The sequence below is a fragment of the Capra hircus genome, chromosome 24 (genome assembly GCF_001704415.2).
Source record: "Capra hircus breed San Clemente chromosome 24, ASM170441v1, whole genome shotgun sequence".
Lineage (NCBI taxonomy): Eukaryota > Metazoa > Chordata > Mammalia > Artiodactyla > Bovidae > Capra > Capra hircus.
In genome coordinates, this window is record NC_030831.1 from 24,220,058 (window position 1) to 24,241,952 (window position 21,895).

At 37.0% G+C, this 21,895-nt stretch overlaps 1 protein-coding gene across 1 annotated transcript in view; it reads left to right on the forward strand.

Annotated features, from left to right (window-relative positions):
• CCDC178 (coiled-coil domain containing 178) overlaps positions 1-21,895 on the forward strand; it is a 386,847-nt gene that overhangs the window by 107,172 nt on the left and 257,780 nt on the right. The window contains exons 13-17 of the mRNA XM_018039353.1: positions 4,957-5,019; positions 6,381-6,542; positions 8,104-8,217; positions 14,516-14,661; positions 19,090-19,249. Coding sequence (XP_017894842.1) covers positions 4,957-5,019; positions 6,381-6,542; positions 8,104-8,217; positions 14,516-14,661; positions 19,090-19,249 — 645 coding nt within the window. The remainder of the gene's footprint in view (positions 1-4,956; positions 5,020-6,380; positions 6,543-8,103; positions 8,218-14,515; positions 14,662-19,089; positions 19,250-21,895) is intronic.

Below are 21,895 nucleotides of genomic sequence, written 5' to 3' on the forward strand. Positions count from 1 at the left end.
CAAAAAATCCATTCGATTATTTCCATACCATCGTCCAGAAAAATCCGAATGACCGTTTTGACCAACCCAGTAGTTTCCCTTCTGGTGACCTGTCATTTGGCCTTGCTCTGAGTCACGGAGGTTTGGGGGCATGGTAGAAAACAGAGCCTGAAAGAGTTCCCTGAGAGGCGAGAGTGAGGCTCCAGATGTTGTCTTGCAGGAAGTGCATATTGATCTGCTGGTAATAGGTTGAGTTGGTTTTGTAGAGAAATACAGGTTTCAAAATTTCATGGGACTCTTTCCTTTCTTTTCAAAGAAATGCAATTGTTTTACTCTTGCATCTTCAGACTTCTAGCCTATTTTATTGTAATGTCTTATATACTAGGGGCTTCCCTGGTGGCTCAGAGTCTTATATACTGACTTCTCGGGTGGCAGAGTGGTAAAGAATTTGCCTGCTAGTGCAGGAGAGGCAATGTCAGCCCACTCCAGTACTCTTGCCTGGAAAAATCCCATGGATGGAGGAGCCTTGTAGGCTGCAGTCCATGGGGTCACTAAGACTCGGACACGACTGAGCGACTTCCCTTTCACTTTTCACTTTCATGCTTTGGAGAAGGAAATGGCAACCCACTCCAGTGTTCTTGCCTGGAGAATCCCAGGGACGGGGACCCTGGTGGGCTGCCGTCTATGGGGTCGCACAGAGTCGGGCACGACTGAAGTGACTTACCAGCAGGAGAGGCAGGAGACTCCTTGAGTTCAGTCCCTGAGTCGGGAAGATCCCCTGGAGAAGGAAATGCAGCCTACTGCAGCACTCTTGCCTGGGAAATCCAGTGCACAGAGGAGCCTGGCGGGCTACAGTCCATGAGGTCACAGAGCATTGTATAGGAGGGACTGAGCACATATACTGTCTGCAGTTTTTATTGGCCTTATTTATGCAAATTCTTTTTGTATGATGTTACTTTATATAAGTTCAGGAACTTGAATTCACTTAAACAATAGAGTTCTGTCTTACTGGCAATTAAAAAAAATTAAAAGGATGAATGAATCTTAAGGAAACACTAATTAATCCCCACTGCAGCCCAAGTAACCTTCCTAAAACACACACCTTGCTTAACATTCTTCACTAATTTTCTTATTGTGCCTTACAGATTCTACATAAGCTGATAGTTTATCTTTTCAGCTTCATGCCCTACCATTTTGCAATTTATCTTCTTGATAAACACACACACACACACACATTTTTCAGTTACTATTTTGAAATACAGTATATTTTTTCTAGTCTATAGAGTCATTTGTAATTTGGCTCCCTTAACACTAGTTGATAAAACTACTGTTATCTGTTATCATATTAGAAGAGACAACTAATTTCTTTTAAATTATCAAAATACATCATTGAATAAATTGGTTTTAGATGTAGGTATATCCTTGAGTGAAGTAATATATTAAAGGTATTGCTTTCTTTATCTCCTCTTTTCTTCTTTGGAGTTATTTTGCTTTACTTCAGAAGAGTGTAATTTTGATGGGTTGCTATACTAATGAAATGGGTTGTATGAGAGAATTATTGACTTGTTTCTTTAGAATGTCTGTGTAGACTCTGTTATATGATAGGGATTCAGTAATGAAGGAAGAGTTTTAGAGAACTTCAACAGTTCTTCTTTACAAAGCCGTACATCTTTTTTTAATATAGAAGACAGCTTAAATCCAGGACAACTGCCCCCTCAAATAAGGAGTTCCAAGAGGTAATTCTAAACACAGAAGGAAATTTTTGAGTTACTTCTAAATCTGGTTCTATGATAATATAAAGTACAACTATAAAGACATTAAGACTCTCTATCCAAGTTCAGTTCAGTTCAGTTCATTTCATTTCAGTCGCTCAGTTGTGTCCGACTCTTTGTGACCCCATGAATCACAGCACGCCAGGCCTCCCTGTCCATCACCATCTCCCAGAGTTCACTCAGACACATCGAGTCCGTGATGCCATCCAGCCATCTCATCCTCGGTCATCCCTTTCTCCTCCTGCTCTAATCCCTCCCAGCATCAGAGTCTTTTCCAATGAGTCAACTCTTTGCATGAGGTGGCCAAAGTACTGGAGTTTCAGCTTCAGCATCATACCTTCCAAAGAATTCCCAGGGTTTATCTCCTTCAGAATGGACTGGTGGGATCTCCTTGCAGTCCAAGGGACTCTCAAGAGTCTTCTCCAATACCACAGTTCAAAAGCATCAATTCTTCAGTGCTCAGCCTTCTTCACAGTCCAACTCTCACATCCATACATGACCACAGGAAAAACTATAGCCTTGACTAGGCGGACCTTAGTCAGCAAAGTAATGTCTCTGCTTTTGAATATGCTATCTAGGTTGGTCATAACTTTTCTTCCAAGGAGTAAGCGTCTTTTAATTTCATGGCTGTAGTCACCATCTGCAGTGATTTGGGAGCCCCCCAAAATAAAGTCTGACACTGTTTCCACTGTTTCCCCATCTATTTCCCATGAAGTGATGGGACTGGATGGCATGATCTTCGTTTTCTGAATGTTGAGCTTTAAGCCAACTTTTTCGCTCTCCTCTTTCACTTTCATCAAGAGGCTTTTTAGCTCCTCTTCACTTTCTGCCATAAGGGTGGTGTCATCTGCATATCTGAGGTTATTGATATTTCTCCCAGCAATCTTGATTCCAGCTGGTATTTCTTCCAGTCCAGCGTTTCTCATGATGTACTCTGCATGGAAGTTAAATAAGCAAGGTGACAATATACAGCCTTGATGTACTCCTTTTCCAATTCGGAACCAGTCTGTTGTTCCATGTCCAGTTCTAACTGTTGCTTCTTGACCTGCATACAGATTTCTCAAGAGGCAGGTTAGGTGGTCTGGTATTCCCATCTCTTTCAGAATTTTCCACAGTAGCCATCATGGTCAACAAAAGAGTCTGAAATGCAGTACTTGGATGCAATCTCAAAAATGACAGAATGATCTCTGTTCGTCTCCAAGGCAAACCATTCAATATCACAGTTATCCAAGTCTATGCCCCAACCAGTAATGCTGAAGAAGCTGAAGTTGAACGGTTTTATGAAGACCTACAAGACCTTTTAGAACTAACACCCAAAAAAGATGTCCTTTTCATTATAGGGGACTGGAATGCAAAAGTAGGAAGTCAAAAAACACCTGGAGTAACAGGCAAATTTGGCCTTGGAATGCAGAATGAAGCAGGGCAAAGACTAATAGAGTTTTGCCAGGAAAACGCACTGGTCATAGCAAACACCCTCTTCCAACAACACAAGAGAAGACTCTACACATGGACATCACCAGATGGTCAACACTGAAATCAGATTGATTATATTCTTTGCAGCCAAACATGGAGAAGCTGTATATAGTCAACAAAAACAAGACCAGGAGCTGACTGTGGCTCAGATCATGAACTCCTTATTACCAAATTCAGACTCAAATTGAAGAAAGTAGGGAAAACCGCTAGACCATTCAGGTATGACCTAAATCAAATCCCTTATGATTATACAGTGGAAGTGAGAAATAGATTTAAGGGCCTAGATCTGGTAGATAGAGTGCTTGATGAACTATGGAATGAGGTTCGTGACATTGTGCAGGAGACAGGGATCAAGACCATCCCCATGGAAAAGAAATGCAAAAAAGCAAAACGGCTGTCTGGGGAGGGCTTACAAATTGCTGTGAAAAGAAGAGAGGCGAAAAGCAAAGGAGAAAAGGAAAGATATAAGCATCTGAATGCAGAGTTCCAAAGAATATCAAGAAGAGATAAGAAAGCCTTCTTCAGCGATCAGTGCAAAGAAATAGAGAAAAACAACAGAATGGGAAAGACTAGAGATCTCTTCAAGAAAATTAGAGATACCAAGGGAACATTTCATGCAAAGATGGGCTCGATAAAGGACAGAAATAGTATGGACCTAACAGAAGCAAAAGATATTAAGAAGAGATGGCAAGAATACATTGAAAAACTGAACAAAAAAGATCTTCATGACCCAGATAATCATGATGATGTGATCACTAATCTAGAGCCAGACATCTTGGAAAGTGAAGTCAAGTGGGCCTTAGAAAGCATCACTACGAACAAAGCTAGTGGAGGTGATGGAATTCCAATTGAGCTGTTTCAAATCCTGAAAGATGATGCTGTGAAAGTGCTGCACTCAATATGCCAGCAAATTTGGAAACCTCAGCAGTGGCCACAGGACTGGAAAAGGTCCGTTTTCATTCCAATCCCAAAGAGAGGCAATGCCAAAGAATGCTCAAACTACTGCACAATTGCACTCATCTCACATGCTATTAAAGTAATGCTCAAAATTCTCCAAGCCAGGCTTCAGCAATACATGAACCGTGAACTCCCTGACGTTCAAGCTGGTTTTAGAAAAGGGTGAGGAACCAGAGATCCAATTGCCAACATCCGCTGGATCATGGAAAAAGCAAGAGAGTCCAGAAAAACATCTATTTCTATCCAAGTATCAAACAGAAAAATTTTCCACGTATTTTTTGTCCACCATCTTTTAAGGAATGATTTTTAAAAATAAGAAACAACAAAAGGGAAAAATTTTTCTAGCCACATGGAGAACCTGATCATATTTTGTAAACTTTAAAGTTGAATTCATCTCTCTCGCTTTCAAAATGGAATGTATTCATTCTGGAAAATGTTAAAAGCAGACTGATATTTTTAAAAAGAGTAATTGAAGACTATCTAGTTTTTCCTTTTTGATTTTCTTACTTTGATATTTTAGTTCACGTTTATAATGTACAATTAATTCAACAGATATTCTGTATTCTATTTCCTGGTGTTGTATCACTTACTAATTTTGCCTCAGATAACATCAGGGTTTTTGTGTGTGTGTTTTTTTTTAATTATAATACTCAGTTTGTAGTGACCAGTTAGTCTTTATTTTAACCTAAGTAAAGTGTATTTTGTGTTAGCAGTTGTCAGTGACTTTTCATACATAAAACCTACTTTTGTTTTCTAAAAAATTGATACTGTATAGGGCAGAGAAGACTTCCTGAAGAAACTCATTCGAGGTGAAGTGGCTAGTGGAATGATGATTCAGGTAAACCCAATTGGTTTCAATATTTTATTCTTTTTTTAATTTGCAGTTTACTTAGCATTTTAAATTTGCCTGTAATGAGGCATCTTTTCACTATTTGGTTTGCAAGCCAGCAGTTTTCTCTCCTTAGCTGATGCCAGTTGCCCTCTGTGTACAGCGTGTCTGATCATGCATAAAGAAACTGACCTCTCATACACATATCTCATTTGGTGGCTTAATGGGAATTTCTGCCAGTCTAGTAAAAGGGCAGTGTCTCTTTAGTTTGCTTTGTGATGATGTTATGTTTTCTTTAGTTTTAGTGTCTTTCAGCTGAATTCTTTTATTTAAGATTGAAAAAAAATGCTATGATATTTCTATACAAAGATTTTGAAACTAAAACATTATAGCTAGCAGGGCTTCCCTGGTGGCTCAGATGGTAAAGAATCTGCCTGCAATGCAGGAGATCTGGGTTGGGAAGACCCATGGAGAAGGGAACAGCTACCTGCTCCAGTGTTCTGGCCTGGAGAAACCCATGGACAGAAGAGCCTGGCAGGCTACAGGCCATGAGTTCACAAAGAGTTGGACAGGACTGAATGACTTTCACTTTCACTGTTTAGCTATAAACATTAGCTATAACACTGTATAGCTATTTTTTACTTTTTGAAATATTTGTCTACCACCTACATATCTTTTGGATCCCAGAAGAGGTGTTCTGAACCCTGGCATGTTTCTAGGTTGCCTCCCCTTCAGAAATATATAAGTATTTGAAACCATTACTATAAAGAAAGTAAAATCAAGACACAAAACAGTCCAAAACAGATTATTAAAAAAAATTTGAGATTATCTGTACTGCTGTTCTTCTCTGAAGCAAACATAAATTTTGTACTTTTTTTCTGCTGGCAAATTTGATATTTTAAAACATATAAAAGCAGTGTCTCTCAAATTCTGTATGTTTGAAAATGCCAAATTGTCTCATTTTTTTTCTCGCTGTTTATAAGCCCAATAATTTCCAGATCTTTTTGCTTAATAGTTTATGGATTTCTTCTTATTGATTTTATTTAGTCTTAGACTGCAGGACTTACATATATTACAAAATTTGTCATTAAAGTGTCCTCTAACTTTATTATCCTCCAATACATAAGAATATTTGATTTCTATTGTCTATTAAATTTTTTCTCATTTTTTCTAATAATGCCTTTAAATGTACTATATTTTAATAATATCTTTAAATATACACTGTAAATATACTATATTCTACCTATTGCTTTTTTATGGTGGCATTTATTGTTTTGATTTTTAAATATTACTACCCAGCACAGGATAAAGTCTCAATAAATGTTTAGGTAATTAATAACAATGAATTATTTAATAATCTTTGCTGGCAGAAAAAACTCTTTTGCCTTCAAGACGAACAGACACTTGAGAAGCAGGACCTTCTGAGAAAGAAAGCAATCTATTCCCTAGCACTGGCAGAAATGGAGAAACCGCTGCTTAAACTAGAAGAAGAAGCTGAAAAAATCAAAACTTGCCACCAAGAACATGCTGATGTAAGCATTTATCATTAATCCAGAAACTAATTTGCGGGAATATTTAGGTCGCTAAATCATTTATGCAATTTACAGTATCATTTGGAAAATTAGGATTTCACATCGGAAGATGTAAAAGCATGGACAAAATAAGCAACTAACTGTTCCAGGATCACACAAGTGGTCTGCAGTGGAATTACATAGCAAGACAGTATTAATGCTATTTCCTGGAACCCTTTACTTAGAGTATACCCAGGAAAAGCAATTCCCAAATGAATGAGTGGTTATTTTTCTGGTATGATTACCCACTGTAGGAAATTTAAATCAAAGTCTTCACTGCTTGTTAGTAAAATTCCAAAGCTGTGCTTGTTCAAATATGAAAGATAACGCGTCCTGACATTTTCATGGTAAATTTGTGATGTGTATAGATGAAGTGAAGACAGCTGGGATGAAAAATAAGCAAATGTTGATAAAATATTTGCAGAACAACAAGTTTATGGCAGTAACTGATATTACTAGCCCTTCCCAAAAAAAGATTTAATAGAAAAAATATGTATACATCATACCATTAGTCTTTTGAAGAAGTAGAAGGTGTGGTAAGAGTTATACATTCTTGTCCTCAGCTGCAGGGCGAACATGCATATATTCGTTTGGGCCATTTTGGCAACAGAATTGTTTTTTATATGCAAATGATGAGGTGACTTTGTATTTTTAGACTTTACTACTTTTCAGAATTTCATTTATTAAAAACTTTGTGATTTTGAGTTTCCTTATTATGAAATTTTATTTTGATCTTCAAAGCATCTCTGTAAAATAAGCAAGAGAGAGTTTAGCTGTAACATAGGCATGAGAAAACTTGAGCCTACCTGCATGAAGCAACTTGTTCAAGGGCATAAACCATGGAAACAACAAACTCTGAGTATACATCTCAACTTAGGACTTCCAGTGCTTATCCCAGAGCTCATATAATGAATATATAACCAGTATTAAGAACCAGTGAGATAAATTATTTTAACAATGGCTCCTCCTTATACTAATGATAGGAGTTCATTAGTTACATCAAAGCCTTGGTGTAATCATCTGAGAATGATAATGAGTACCAGAAAAGATTAATGGCTTATTTTTTTTACTTTATACTAGCCATTGTTTTCTACTTTCTTGTAGTTCAGTAATCAATTTTGGTTTATTCTTTAGTAGTGTATAAATTATGAACACTATTAATTTAGCATAAATTCTGAGAAGAATAAGTTTTCACACACTATAATGAGACTGAAAATTTGGAGTTTTAATTTTGATTAAAATGTTTAAATATTGTCAGGAAAATTTATTATTTCTATGTGAGCTTATTAGCTGTTATTACTTAGCTAAAATTGATTACCATTTTATTTTCTTTGGTTATTCAAGTTGATATTAGGATTATGGATATCATAGTATGTTTTTGTAATTCATGTGTGGTCATCCTTTCCTTTTACACCAAAATATATGTTGTTGTTATTAAATAGTCGCTTGGGAACTATCTACCCTAAACCAAGACAATTGGACTATTAATACTGCACATCTTAATTTCTAAATTGTCCTATAGTTGCTAGATGAAGTAACTGAGAAGAGAGAAGAAGTTAAAAGAAATGTAGAAAAAACTAAGAAAAAATTACGAAGAAAGGGGAAGAAAACCCAGGAGGCAATAATGAAAACTGAGGTAAGAAATTTAATGTCAAAAAATTATTTTGAATTTGCAGCCTCTTCATGTAAATGAAAACTATTCCAGCAAATTTAATTTTAGATGAATGTCATTTATAATTGGTTGCACTAAATTGATTTTGTATGCATGTGTGCTCATAGGGGTGCACATGTACACACACACACACACACACACACACACAGAGTCTCTGTGTCTTCATTTTCTCTCTTATAGTGTCTTTCCCACTGGGCTAGTGTATCTTCCGATTACCTCTCCTACCTTTCCTAAATCCCTAAAGGGATTTGTAGTGTCTTAGACAGTACCATGTTTCTGAAGATGAGACCAGTGTACAGACTAAAGCATTTGTTAATATCTGACATGTTACCCTCAAGCTGGTATGTAGGCTGCGTGAACCAACTGGATGTATATCAGAGGGCTTTAGTATATCATTTAAAGCATTGTCTTTTACTTTCCATCCTCTGAATATATTTTAAAGGTAGCACCAACAGCTACTAATAGTCAGACAAGACTTAGAGACTGAACAACAACCACCATCACCAATAGGATTTGTCAGTGAACAGCATGTTGGCCATGAGGTAGAGGTGCAATTGTATTTAAATAAAGCTTGGAGAATCCCAGGGATGGCGGAGCCTGATGGGCTGCCGTCTATGGGGTCGCACAGAGTCGGACACGATTGAAGCGACTTCGCAGCAGCAGCAGCAGCAGGGCCACAAAAGAAATATTTTTAAACAGTACCAAGGAAAATATTATGTATAATAATAATAACATGTTAATGTTTTGTATTTTTAAGAAATATTTTGCATGGTTCTAAGTGCTCAGACCTATTAACTTTTTTCATCTTCATGATAACTCTATGAAGAGTGTGCTGTTATCTCCATTCTGTGGTTGAAGAATCTGATGCATTGTTTTTTAATTAACTTGCTCAGTTTCACACACCTTCTTAATGATGGTGTTGAGATTCATTATATCTGGCACTAGAATCTATCTATGCTGTTAACTATTACATTATACTGGTCAAATCATACAGGTTACTTTATTGACCCTAATAAAGTAAAATCATAACTCAGTACCAAAATTATAACAATAAATGATATGTAGATCACTGGAAATATTTTTTAATCACATTTTCATTATTTACTTCAGTGTTAAGAATATTTAGAAATACAATTTACAATTTACTTACAAGTGACTGATGATAAAGTATAAAGCAAAATTTATGAGATGGGCCAATGTTACAGTTTGGTATGACCAGTAAAGTATTTTGGTAAAAACAACTGAAAGTATTTGGCGTATCTATTAAAGGCAAAGAGAACATGTTATGAGAAGAATTATAACAGGCATAATTATATACAAAATTGCATAACAATTTGTCTTAAAAATCTTGATTAATTATATAATTTATCTATAAAAGATAAATTATGAAAACTAAGAAAAAGTTAGCAGAAATAGATCAATAACGATAAAATTGGTGTAATTTTAGTAAAGGCAAGGACAAGCATAGATACTTTATAAGCCTCGCTACAAAAACCAGGTTCAGAGCATAAGAAAGCATGGAAAGTGTTTAAATTTATTATGTAAAAATATAACCCTGAAACCATAACTGAAAAATATATAAGAAAGAAATGTGCAAGTGATCTCACTTATGAACATAAATGACAGTTTAAAATATATTGTGAATTGAATTTTGCAATATGCTGAAAAGAATATACTATGCAAAATAAGACTCCTTTGATGAATGTGAAGATGACTCACCATAAATGTACTAATATAATTCACTGCATGTACAGAAATGAAAGACAGTTCATTTATAATAAAATTGATAAAATTCAAAAGCCATTTATTTATTTTTTTAAAAGGTCTTAACTTGATAACATGTGTAATAGTATCTACCAGTATCTTCCAGCAAACATGACATTTAATTATAAATCATTATGTGCATTTCCATTAAAATCAGGGAAAAAGCATTCAGGCCAGCTCTCACTACCCAGCATACTACTGTTCTTAATAACAAAGCAGTTGTAACATGTGTCACAAAAGAGAAAACATATGTGTTCAAGACTGCAGTGGAAAGCCTCCAGAGTTCTTCAATCCACATCTGCATATTTACTGAAATATTAATTAAAAATTGCCAAAGGTGGTATATCTAACAAATACAAATAAATTTCAGTGGAAGATATGGCTGAATACCTTGTGTGTATGCTCAGCATCATAGAAGTTACTAAGAGTTGGAGGATTAGAGAAGGCTTCTTTGTCTTTTGTTTGTCCTTCACATTAATTTGTCTTTCCAATTACTGTTGAGTACTTAAAATGTCTTAAATATTGTTGGAAGTTTCTGGAGTTGGGGAAGTCAAAGGAGAACTTGGTCCACTCGAGAAACACATCATCTTGTTGGGATCAGACAGCCTTAATATGCTGTGAGCAGAGCCACGACAGCAGTGTAATAGTGTGGGAAGAGTCAAGCAGGAGTAAACACAGATGAATCGAGGGCATCCAGGAGGATTTTTCAGAGGAGGTGATGTCTAAGAACAAGAACTACTAATAGAAAGATCAGAGGCTGAATATTTGCCTTGCTATGACGTTGTAGGCAACAGATATACCCAAAAAGACTGAAAGAATAATTGGCGCTGGTAGCATTCAACAAATGGTTCCCATTACTTTTATTACTATATAGCTTTTAATTTGATGAAGAAATGAAGTTAGGACATTTTAGAAACAGACCTTGTGTTTGCAAAGCAAAGAGGTCATGGGAGAATGCTATGTGTTTGTGGAATTGCAAGCACTTCGGCATGACCAGAGAGCAGGTTAGCTGTTAATAAGACTGAAAAGAGATTAAGTTAGTGAGAAGGCTAATGCCTAGATGAAGGAATGCCTGTGTGTCATGCTATGGAACTCTATTCTAAAGAAAACTGCAGACATTATTAATAGCATATGTTAAGTCCTCATTATGTTGATTGGTATATAAATAATACTATGTGTCCCCAGCAGCTCAGATGGTAAAGAATCTGCCTGCAATGCAGGAGACCTAGGTTTGATCCCTGGATCAGGAAGATCCCCTGGAGAAGATAATGACTTTCCTTCTCCTTCAGTATTCTTTCCTGGAGTATTTCATGGACAGAGAAGCCTGGAGGGCTACAGTTCACAGGGTCACAAAGATTTGACTGAGTAACTGACACCTTCACTTTCACTTTTCATAGCAGCATTGCTACCTTCTAAGAACCCAAGTTAGACAAATAATTTTATCTTTTACTCTGCATAAACATTCAGTCGTGGCCCAAGCTAAATAGTATTACTGAATTTTTACTATGTTTAGCCCCATATTAAACCTTATGTGTAGAACCTGGAAATAGTACATTTAGATAATGTGAAAATATTATTAAATCTTAAATATTTAAAATTTTTTTTGAAATTAATAATTTAGAGTGAATATAATTTATATTATCTACTATTTTGAAAATATGTGGTTTCATAGTATTTAGATAAAGCAACGAAAAATGTTGTATAGTAAAGCATTAATTAACTTTGTTTCAGATTTCCAGAACCTTCCAAGTCTGGGCATGAAACTGTCTTTGGGTGGAGAGCCTCAAAATTGCGGAAACCTGTTACCAGGCTAGAGAAAAAAATAACCCTCCCAAATTATAAATGTGTTGTTTATGCCTAAATTCCAGTTTGGTCCAGTGACACTTCAGCGTACACTAATGGTTCTTGGGGTCTCCCAAATTTTGCATACTCAGGATACACAGACATATACTCTTGATTGACATGTGGCATCTAACAATTTCTTTTCTCATTGTGGGATATCGCTAATATTTTTGATGCCATGGAAGGGGATATGGTACTCACATTTATCAAAGCCTCACTGATGGTACCTATGAGTGAGTAAGTGAGTCGCTGAGTCGTGTCCAACTCTTTGCAACCTCATGGACTATACAGTCCATGGAATTCTCCAGATCAGAATGCTGGAGTGGGTAGCCTTTCCCTTCTCCAGGGGATCTTCCCAACCCAGGGATCAAACCCAGGTCTCCCACATTGCCAGTGGATTCTTTACCAGCTGAGCCACAAGGGAAGCCCAAGAATACTGGAGTGGGTAGCCTATCCCTTCTCCAGCGGATCTACCCAACCCAGGAATTGAACCAGGGTCTCCTGCATTGCAGAAAGATTCTTTACCAACTGAGCTATTGGGGAAGCCCCATGTTGCCTATGAAAAGCGACAGATATATTTTTTGCTTTTCACTGCTGTCAGCAGAAAGTGCACTGTCTCTTTCCTTTACAGTAAAATCTCTAGCACCGCCTTCAGCATCACTGAATTGGTGGTCTAAGTTGTTGACACCATTGCTTCTGAAACCTCAGTTTCCCATGAAAGTCTTCATTTAAGATTTAAGGTGTGGGTTATGGAATCTGAACTGAAAGTCAAGAGTAGAAGAGAACATGCCAGACCCACAGTTGCCCATCATCTCTGACTCATTCCTACTTATTTTTACCCATATTTGTGCCTCTTCATACTTTTTTAAGGTTTAATTTTCTCCTAGAAATAACATAATATTTTAGGGGGTCCACTGAAGAATCCTTGTCAGCTGGCTTGACTACATTCTGGTAGCAAACAAACAAACCCAAATCATCTCATTTATTAATGGAAAAATTCCAGAGCTTCCAGAAAAAAAAAAAAAGAGTGAATGTTATGAAAATTCAAATACAGTACTCAGTGTTCCAAACCTTGAACAAAGAGAAGATTTTTATAGGAAAATAAGCATACAAGGTTAGCAAGTCATTCTTCTTGAAACCGGTAAGAATAGAGAAAGAATTATGAAGCATGTGAGGGGAAAATGGAGGAAAATAGGAGCAAGGGGAGCAGCTAAGACTGGAATCCATTGCTGGAAGTTGGGCCAGATGTGGAGTCAGCAACCTTCATTGAGCTGATCACACAGTCAGGAAATCAGCCAGTCAGTGTAGACACCAACAGCTATGAAGGGATCATGCACAGATAGATGCCAAATCAAATCTCCAGTCTTGGATTGTACCGGCCAGCCTTGGGGAATTATTCTGGTATTAAACATTGACTTCTTTTTCTTAAACATCAGAACAATATATATTCATGCCTGCCTTCAGAGTACATGTTTGATAACCAGTGACCACATGCTGACATATTAAAAGACACGTCCTTCAGGTGTGCAGGTGTGTGTGTGGGTGTGGGCGGGGCGGGAGACAAGTTAGTGCAGAGTAGAGAGGGAGAGAGAATAGATGGTTCTAACCCATCTTTTAGGAAACCTGATCAGATCTAATGCTCAAGGAAAGAATATAAACCTGAATTGTTGTTTGCCTTGATTAGAGGTAGAACCTCTTGATAAAAGTAAAAGAGGAGAGTGAAAAAGTTGGCTTAAAACTCAACATTCAGAAAACTAAGAGTATGGCATCTGGTCCCATCACTTCATGGCAAATAGACGGGGAAATAATGGAAACAGTGAAAGACTTTATTTTTTGGTGTTCCAAAATCACTGCAGGTGGTGGCTGCAGCCATGAAATTAAAAGACACTTGCTCCTTGGAAGAAAAGTTATGACCAACCTAGACAGCATGTTAAAAAGCAGAGACATTACTTTGCCAACAAAGGTCTGTCTAGTCAAAGCTATGGTTTTCCCAGTAGTCATGTATGGATGTGAGAGTTGAACTATAAAGAAAGCTGAGTGCCAAAGAATTGATGCTTTTGAACTGTGGTGTTGGAGAAGACTCTCGAGAGTCCCTTGGACTGCAAGGAGATCCAGCCAGTCCATCCTAAAGAAAATCAATCCTGAATATTCATTGGAAGGGCTGATGTTGAAGCTGAAACTCCAATACTTTGGCCACCTGATGCAAGAACCGACCCTGATGCTGGGAAAGATTGAAGGCGAGAGGAGAAGGGAAAAAACAGAGGATGAGATGGTTGGATGGCATCACTGATGCAATGGACATGAGTTTGGGTAAGCTCCAGGAGTTGGTGATGGACAGGGAAGCCTGGTGTGCTGCAGTCCATGGGGTCACAAAGAGTCAGACAGGACTGAGCGACTGAACCGAACTGAACTGAACTGATTTTCTTGTTTCACCAAATGCCTTTATTTTTAATTGAAGGAAAATTGCTTCACAGTAATGTGTTGGCTTCTGCCATACATCAACCTGAGTTAGCCATAAGTATACATGTGTCCCCTCCCTCTTTAACTACTGTTTGCTTTTAATTGCTCACACGGCCAAAAACTCTTTGTGTTCCCAAATTGCAAGAATTTGAAACTTCTAGTATTTAAAATCTAGTATTCCTTATTTTTTCCCCAGGATAAACGCTCACAAATTTTTAAAGAAATAGAGACCGCTAAAAGTAAAACAACTGTTTATCATTCAAAAATCATTCAACTGAATAAGAACTTAGAACAAAAAGAAAAAGAAAAGATTGCTTTTGATCACACACTTGACTATTTAAAGTAAGTACTTTAAATTTATTGAAATATTAAATACTTACTATATCACTTATAAAAGAGATGTGATCAAATTTCCCTGTTTAAAATTTATTCCTGAAATGATATATATTTTCTGTCATGATCTGGTGTGAAATATACAGGTGATATTTTATAATTTTTGTCTAAACACATGATCATAAATTGCTTTCATTTTTTTGTTGCTCCTCTGGGTTTATTCTTATTTAAACAACTGCTAATGTTTCTCCTTTTCCAAGCATAAGAACTTTTATTCGTTATGAAATTCATAATCTCTCCCACTAATTTCAGTATTTCTCACTTATATGAAATGGTTAATAATATATGTTTTTTTTTCACCCAACCTTTTTGATAACATTTGTGAGGTAAGAATTTAGAAATAGATATTGTATTATTACTTCATGTAATGTATTTACATTAATTGTCTTAAAAATGCCTCTTGTACATTCCCCTCAGTAGTCTGAGGCATACCTGACAAAGGCCTTTCCCTTTCAGAATGATCATGCTTTAAGGCTTACTGTATCCATAGGCCTGCCCTCCCCACTGAGAAACTACATACTCTTCGTTCAGTCCTCTTGGTTCTTATTTCCTATTTTATAACACATTGAGAACAGAATTTGGAGGACTACTGGAGGAATTTACATTGGACATGTTTAAAAGTGATGGTTTGATTTAAATATAGAAGGCTAATACACCATTAGCAAATCATAACTCTTGATGGATTAAAATATCAGAAAAATGTTATGCACAATCTAATATACTATGTATTACTATCTTAATGGAGTCAAGTCAATGAACTCCACAGGATTTGCTTAGCTATTGCCACAGGAGAGAGGGTAAAAACTTATTTTCAAAATAATCATACAGCTTTATCTGAAAATTCCTAGATCATATTCAGAATATCAGGTAAGAAAGAAAGGAAATATTTTCTTTGAAAGATATTTATCTGTGTCATTTACTATCTTGAAAAATATCTGGGGCTTAAAGGGAAAAGCCTGAAATTATACCATTTACACTAAACTTGCAAAGATGTTATAGGGAAGCTGATGAAATTTTTTTCTTCAAGATTCTTACCATTTCAACGCTTAGTTTTCCTTCCATCCTGTACCTAGATTATATTGCCTTAAAGCAAGAATGGTCACCAAGTTTCAATGAATCAATCCCCTCCCTAAACTTGACTAAACTCTGCCTTTACCCTGGAAGAGGAGAAAAAGAACAGCGTGTCATTTACAAATCTATTAATTAACAGTGATGACAGTGTCAAATAAGATTTAAAGCTAACATTGATTGACTTCCTAGTGTGCCAGGTATTTTGTAAGGGCAATCTAAGCACCTATCTCATCCAGTTCTCACAGTAAATTCTTATATCCAGTCATAACATTCACACATGAACGCTGAAGGAACAGGCTCAGGGAAAGCAAATGATTAAGACTGCAGCCCTAATTAGTAGTGGAACTACTCCAGTGTAGGTTTGTCTTGTTCCAAACTGTATGCTCTTCTGATGGTGCAAATTGACTCCTGAACTAGGACTGAAACAGATTACTGCAGATTAACTGTATTAGGGACAATCTACTGATTCTTTCACCTAGTGTCAATGTTGCTATTAGTGAATACTTCCATAGGACGTCATAGAAGAGTTATGGATGTTGTTAGTATGAGAGATGAAGTGGAAAAAACAAGGGTGAGATAGATGAAAGGGGAGGACTTTATTCCATTTAAAAGAAGAGGCACCCATCTAAAACATGTGACCAGAGTCATGTTTTCAAATTTGCTAATAACAGCCAGCATAGAGAAAGAAGGGGAAAAAAATGAGTATTTTGTGTTGAGCTGCTGAATCAAATACAGCTAGTCAGAACTGGATTTGAATTCTGGGTCTGTCATTTATTAATTAGCTTATACAAGCTTAGTATACTGAAGTTTAGGTTTTTCATCTGTAAATGGCCATAATAATTATCCTTTCATGGGGTGGTTGTTATGTTAAATGAGATATTATATTCAAAGTACTTTACCATTTTAGACCCTCAAAATTTTTAGTCTTGCTGCCTTTATAGCCAACTGTGAAAATGATTCAATTTTCCATACCAGTAGAGATGAAAACGAATGTGGGTAACAGAAGACTGTGCTGAGCTTTTGCAACTCTGCTTATTCTGGATCCTGGGTTACTGATCAACTCTGGCAATTATTTCTAAAATACATTTATTTTTGCAGCATTGTTTTAACCACTTTTTAATGATTTTTTTCTACTAGTATAGTTCCTAATATAACTGATTTCACCATAAAAAGATAATTTTACTTTTAAATCAGGATGTACTTAATTGCAAATTACAAGATACATAGCGGCAGTCGCTCGGATGGTATAGCGTCTGCCTGCAGTGTGGCAGACCCAAGTTCAATCCCTGGGTAGGGAAGATCCCTGGAGAAGGAAATGGCTACCCACTTCAGTATTCTTGCCTGGAGAATTCCATGGACAAAGGAGCCTGGAAGGCTACAGTTCATGGGGTTGCAAAGAGTTGGACAGGACTGAGCAACTAACACTTTCTCTTTCACATATACTCTACACACACACACACACACACACACACACACACACACACAAGCTTAAATAATAAGGAAGTTAATTATTTTACATAACAAGAGGCCTCTAGTTAGGGTAAGCTGCAAGGTTAATTGATTCATCAGCTCAACACAGGTACTCATTTTTTTGTTTCTTTCTCTACACTTTGGCTGTTGTCAGCAAATTTGAAAACAGGAGCCTTTGTTCACATTTAGTGAATGTGCGAGTGCCTTCTATATGGAATTCAGCTCTTGCCTTTCATCTTATTGCACTTTAGGTGTGCATATATATACATATATATATTTATAGTTTTATACATATATATATATATATTTTAACTCTCTCAGTCATGTCTGACTCCTTGCAACCCCATGGCCTATATGGTCCATGGAATTCTCTAGGCCAGAATACTGGGATGGTTAGCCTTTCCCTTCTCCAGGGGATCTTCCCAACCCAGGGACTGAACCCAGGTCTCCCTCATTGCAGGCGGATTCTTTACCAACCGAGCTATCAGTTCAGTTCAGTTCAGTTCAGTTCAGTCGCTCAGTCGTGTCCAACTCTTTGTGACCCCATGAATCTCAGCATGCCAGGCCTCCCTGTCCATCACCAACTGCTGAGGTTCACTCAAACTCATGTCCATCGAGTTGGTGACGCCATCCAGCCATCTCTTCCTCTGTCATCCCCTTCTCCTCCCGCCCTCAATCCCTCCCAGTATCAGAGTCTTTTCCAGTGAGTCAACTCATCGCATCAGGTGGCCAAAGTATTGGAGTTTCAGCTTTAGTATTAGTCCTTCCAGTGAACACCCAGGGCTGATCTCCTTCAGAATGGACTGGTTGGATCTCCTTGCAGTCCAAGGGACTCTCAAGAGTCTTCTCCAACACCACAGTTCAAAAGCTTCAATTCTTTAGCACTCAGCTTTCTTCACAGTCCAACTCTCACATCCGTACATGACCACTGGAAAAACCATAGCCTTGACTAGATGGACCTTTGTTGGCAAAGTAACGTCTCTGCTTTTGAATATGCTATCTAGGTTGGTCATAACTTTCCTTCCAAGGAGTAAACGTCTTTTAATTTCATGGCTGCAGTCACCATATGCGGTGATTTTGGAGCCCCTGAAAATAAAATCTGACACTGTTTCCACTGTTTCCCCATCTATTTCCCATGAAGTGATGGGACCAGATGCCATGATCTTTGTTTTCTGAATATTGAGCTTTAAGCCAATTTTTTCACTCTCCTCTTTCACTCTCATCAAGAGGCTTTTTAGCTCCTCTTCACTTTCTGCCATAAGGGTGGTGTCATCTGCATATCTGAGGTTATTGATATTTCTCCCAGCAATCTTGATTCCAGCTTGTGCTTCTTCCAGCCCAGCGTTTCTCATGATATACTCTGCATAGAAGTTAAATAAGTAGGGTGACAACATACAGCCTTGACGTACTCCTTTTCCTATTTGGAACCAGTGTGTTGTTCCATGTCCAGTTTGAACTGTTGCTTCCTGACCTACATACAGGTTTCTCAAGAGGCAGGTCAGGGAACCCCCAATATATACGTTTACTGGTGAATAATTAGCCTCATGCCGGTTGGTTTAATCTGATCAGAATGTACCCTTGGAGCTATGTGGCAACAAAACAGAGGTGCACTGGTTAAGCAGCCAAGAGAATCCGCTGAATCTCCAGAAATCATCCTCCACCTGGCTCATTTAGATGCATGTCATGGGCACAGGCATATGGAAAGGACCAGGAAATTTCTCCATAGAAATTCAGTTCTAAGACTTTTCAGTGTTGCATATTTTTAACTGTATCATAAATACATGTTAGAAAATTAAATATGAATTGAATAGTTCAAATACAACTCTTTCTTCATAGGGACCAGTTTATAACCTTGAGAGAGAAGAAGGAACACGCACAAGCTGTGTTTGATCATCTTGCAAATGAGAAAAACGCCTGTGAAGAGAGAATCTATGAGGAAGAACAGAGATACAGAACGCTATTTAACATGAGGCAGAAAACTCTGGCCAGTATTAAGGTGAGTATTATATTGCGGCCTTTTGAAAACGAAGGAAATGTGGTGATAGTCACATTAACAGCTAGTTGGAGGCACTCATCTTTCATCCTGAAGTAACAAAGATGTTTAGATTTTTAAACTAAATATGTTAGCATGGTGAACATGCAAATTTTCTCTTTGATTTAATTTACTATAAGTGTTTATGACATTCATAGAGCGTATGAATGCGTGTACACTCTTTTCTGTGCATTTTACGTGCACGCTCACTTTGTCTCTGTACTCCCTTTTCCTCTGAAGTTTACTGATGGCAGGTTATATTTATTCCAGAGCCGTTTTTATGTTTCTAGCGGCAGATATGAAAACAATTCATTTTGTTTCTGAATAAACGTACTTTAAATGTTTACCAGCCACTTCTTTTATAAAAAATAAAACGAAGATATTTCATGTTCTTTTCCTTTAAAAAAAAATCTTGCATATGTTTTAATGGAACTGTAAACCAGTCAGAAAAAAGGAGAGTGTATGATAAAATGTGTTTTTCTAGATCTGAAGTTTTAAGTTTTATTAAGCTATCCATATTAACTTTTGATATAAAATATCAGATATACCTTTAGTTAAGTGATTCACATCCCATTTTACATTTCATAATAATTTTTGTTGCATTTAATTGAAATAATAAATACCATGTTTTTTAAAAATATACTTATAAATGTTACTGTTATTTGAGACAAAGTGGGAATTACAAAAATAAACAACTCTACTGTTTTTATTAAAACTATTTCCTGTAAAACTTTATAAAAATTATATGTAATATCATATTTTTATCAAATATTTTTTACCCTGTCTATATTAAATTATGATATATATTTTCTATATATTCAATTACTATTTTCCCTTTTAATATTTCAAAGATACTGCTAATATATTTTCAAAAAGATTATGTGGAACAAATATGTGTTGAATAGACATGAATGTGAGTGAATGAACATACCATCTATAATGCTGTTACTGTGATTCCCTGCTATAAGCAAATCACTAGTAAAAGAATAATCATTTTATTAATCATAGTGCTCATAACATAACATTTTTCCATTTTAAATGTGGCCATTGCATAGAAAAAGATATGTTGGTTTCCTATTTTTTTGTTTTTTGTTTTTTCATCTTAAAAATGTGAAAATAATTGGTGCCATCTAGTGGCAGGCAACAAATGCTGCCTCCTTTTGGAGGAGTTCCTGGGAATTGGATGGACTGGAGAAGCTTAAGGTCAAACTCCGCTCTCAAAACAAGAAAGTTTAAGTACTTACTGACTTAAGCATAATTCCCCACCTCATGTTTTATCACAGCAGTGGAAGTATCTGTTTGAATTCTACCACATTTTCCAATTGTACTGGAGCTGAGGACACAGTGGGATCCCAATAATCATTTATTGACTGGCATTTCAGTACTTATATGGAACAATAATAATTATTAAAATGCCAAATCATGTTAGCCGGAGAGAGAGATGAATGGAAAATCCTGTATAAGCAACCCCTAAGTAAATGAAAGCTGTGTTTCTTTTCGTTCAGAGACTGCCTCTGCTTTCCCATTCTGAAGTATACCTACCCCCAGCCATGTGGGAACATCACATAATCTCAAGTTTGTTTCTGAGCACTGATCTCTATCTGAACTTGCTTTGTTCATCCATTTTTACTTCTTTGTTGTCTTCTTAATCCTGCTATAATACGTATTTTTATAAGGACAGGAAATTTTCTGCCACATTCTCTGTATCTTAAAAGTTCAGAACCATGCCTGGCACAAGAGAGGTGCTAAGATCCTCATCGGATGGCTGAATGAATTAAATGGATGAACATATGTTTTGCGGGGGGGGGGGGTAGTTTCGCTGTCCACATGCATGATGATGGCTAAAAGCAGGAACATTTCAGAGATACTTTCCATACTACACCAGACTGATACTTCAGCAAATACTCATATTCATGCTGTGTGCTGGAGAAGGCAATGGCAGCCCGCTCCAGTACTCTTGCCAGGAAAATCCTATGGGCGGAGGAGCCTGGTGGGCTACAGTCCATGGGGTTGCTAAGAGTTGGACACAACTGAGCGACTTCACTTTCACTTTTCACTTTCATGCATTGGAGAAGGAAATGGCAACCCACTCCAGTGTTCTTGCCTGGAGAATCCCAGGGATGGGGGAGCCTGGTGGGCTGCTGTCTATGGGGTTGCACAGAGTCGGACACGACTGAAGCGACTTAGCAGCAGCAGCAGCAGCAGCATGCTGTATGCAGAAACTGAATCTCAATCTCTCTCTCTCTCCCATCCTTTCTCTTTAATAATATTCAATACAGAAGAAATTTGCCATCTCTTCTCTTTCTTCTAGGTGACAATGGTTAAACTGTCTGTTTCTAGCAATTAAGGATTCTGCTGAGGATGTCAGTAATGGTTTTCAAATAACCTTTAATTTATATGAAATTGCCTTTTATCAGCACTCAGATATTTCTTTCTTGTGTATTCACCTTATATGATCAGAAGAGTAGAATTTGAACCAAAAATCTAAAGAGATTGATATAGCTTATCATTAGTGACATTATCTATGATTGTGATCATTTATTGGTGTTAAAGGGGCTTCCCTGGTGGCTCAGTTGGTAAAGAATCTGCCTGCAATGCAGGACACCTGGG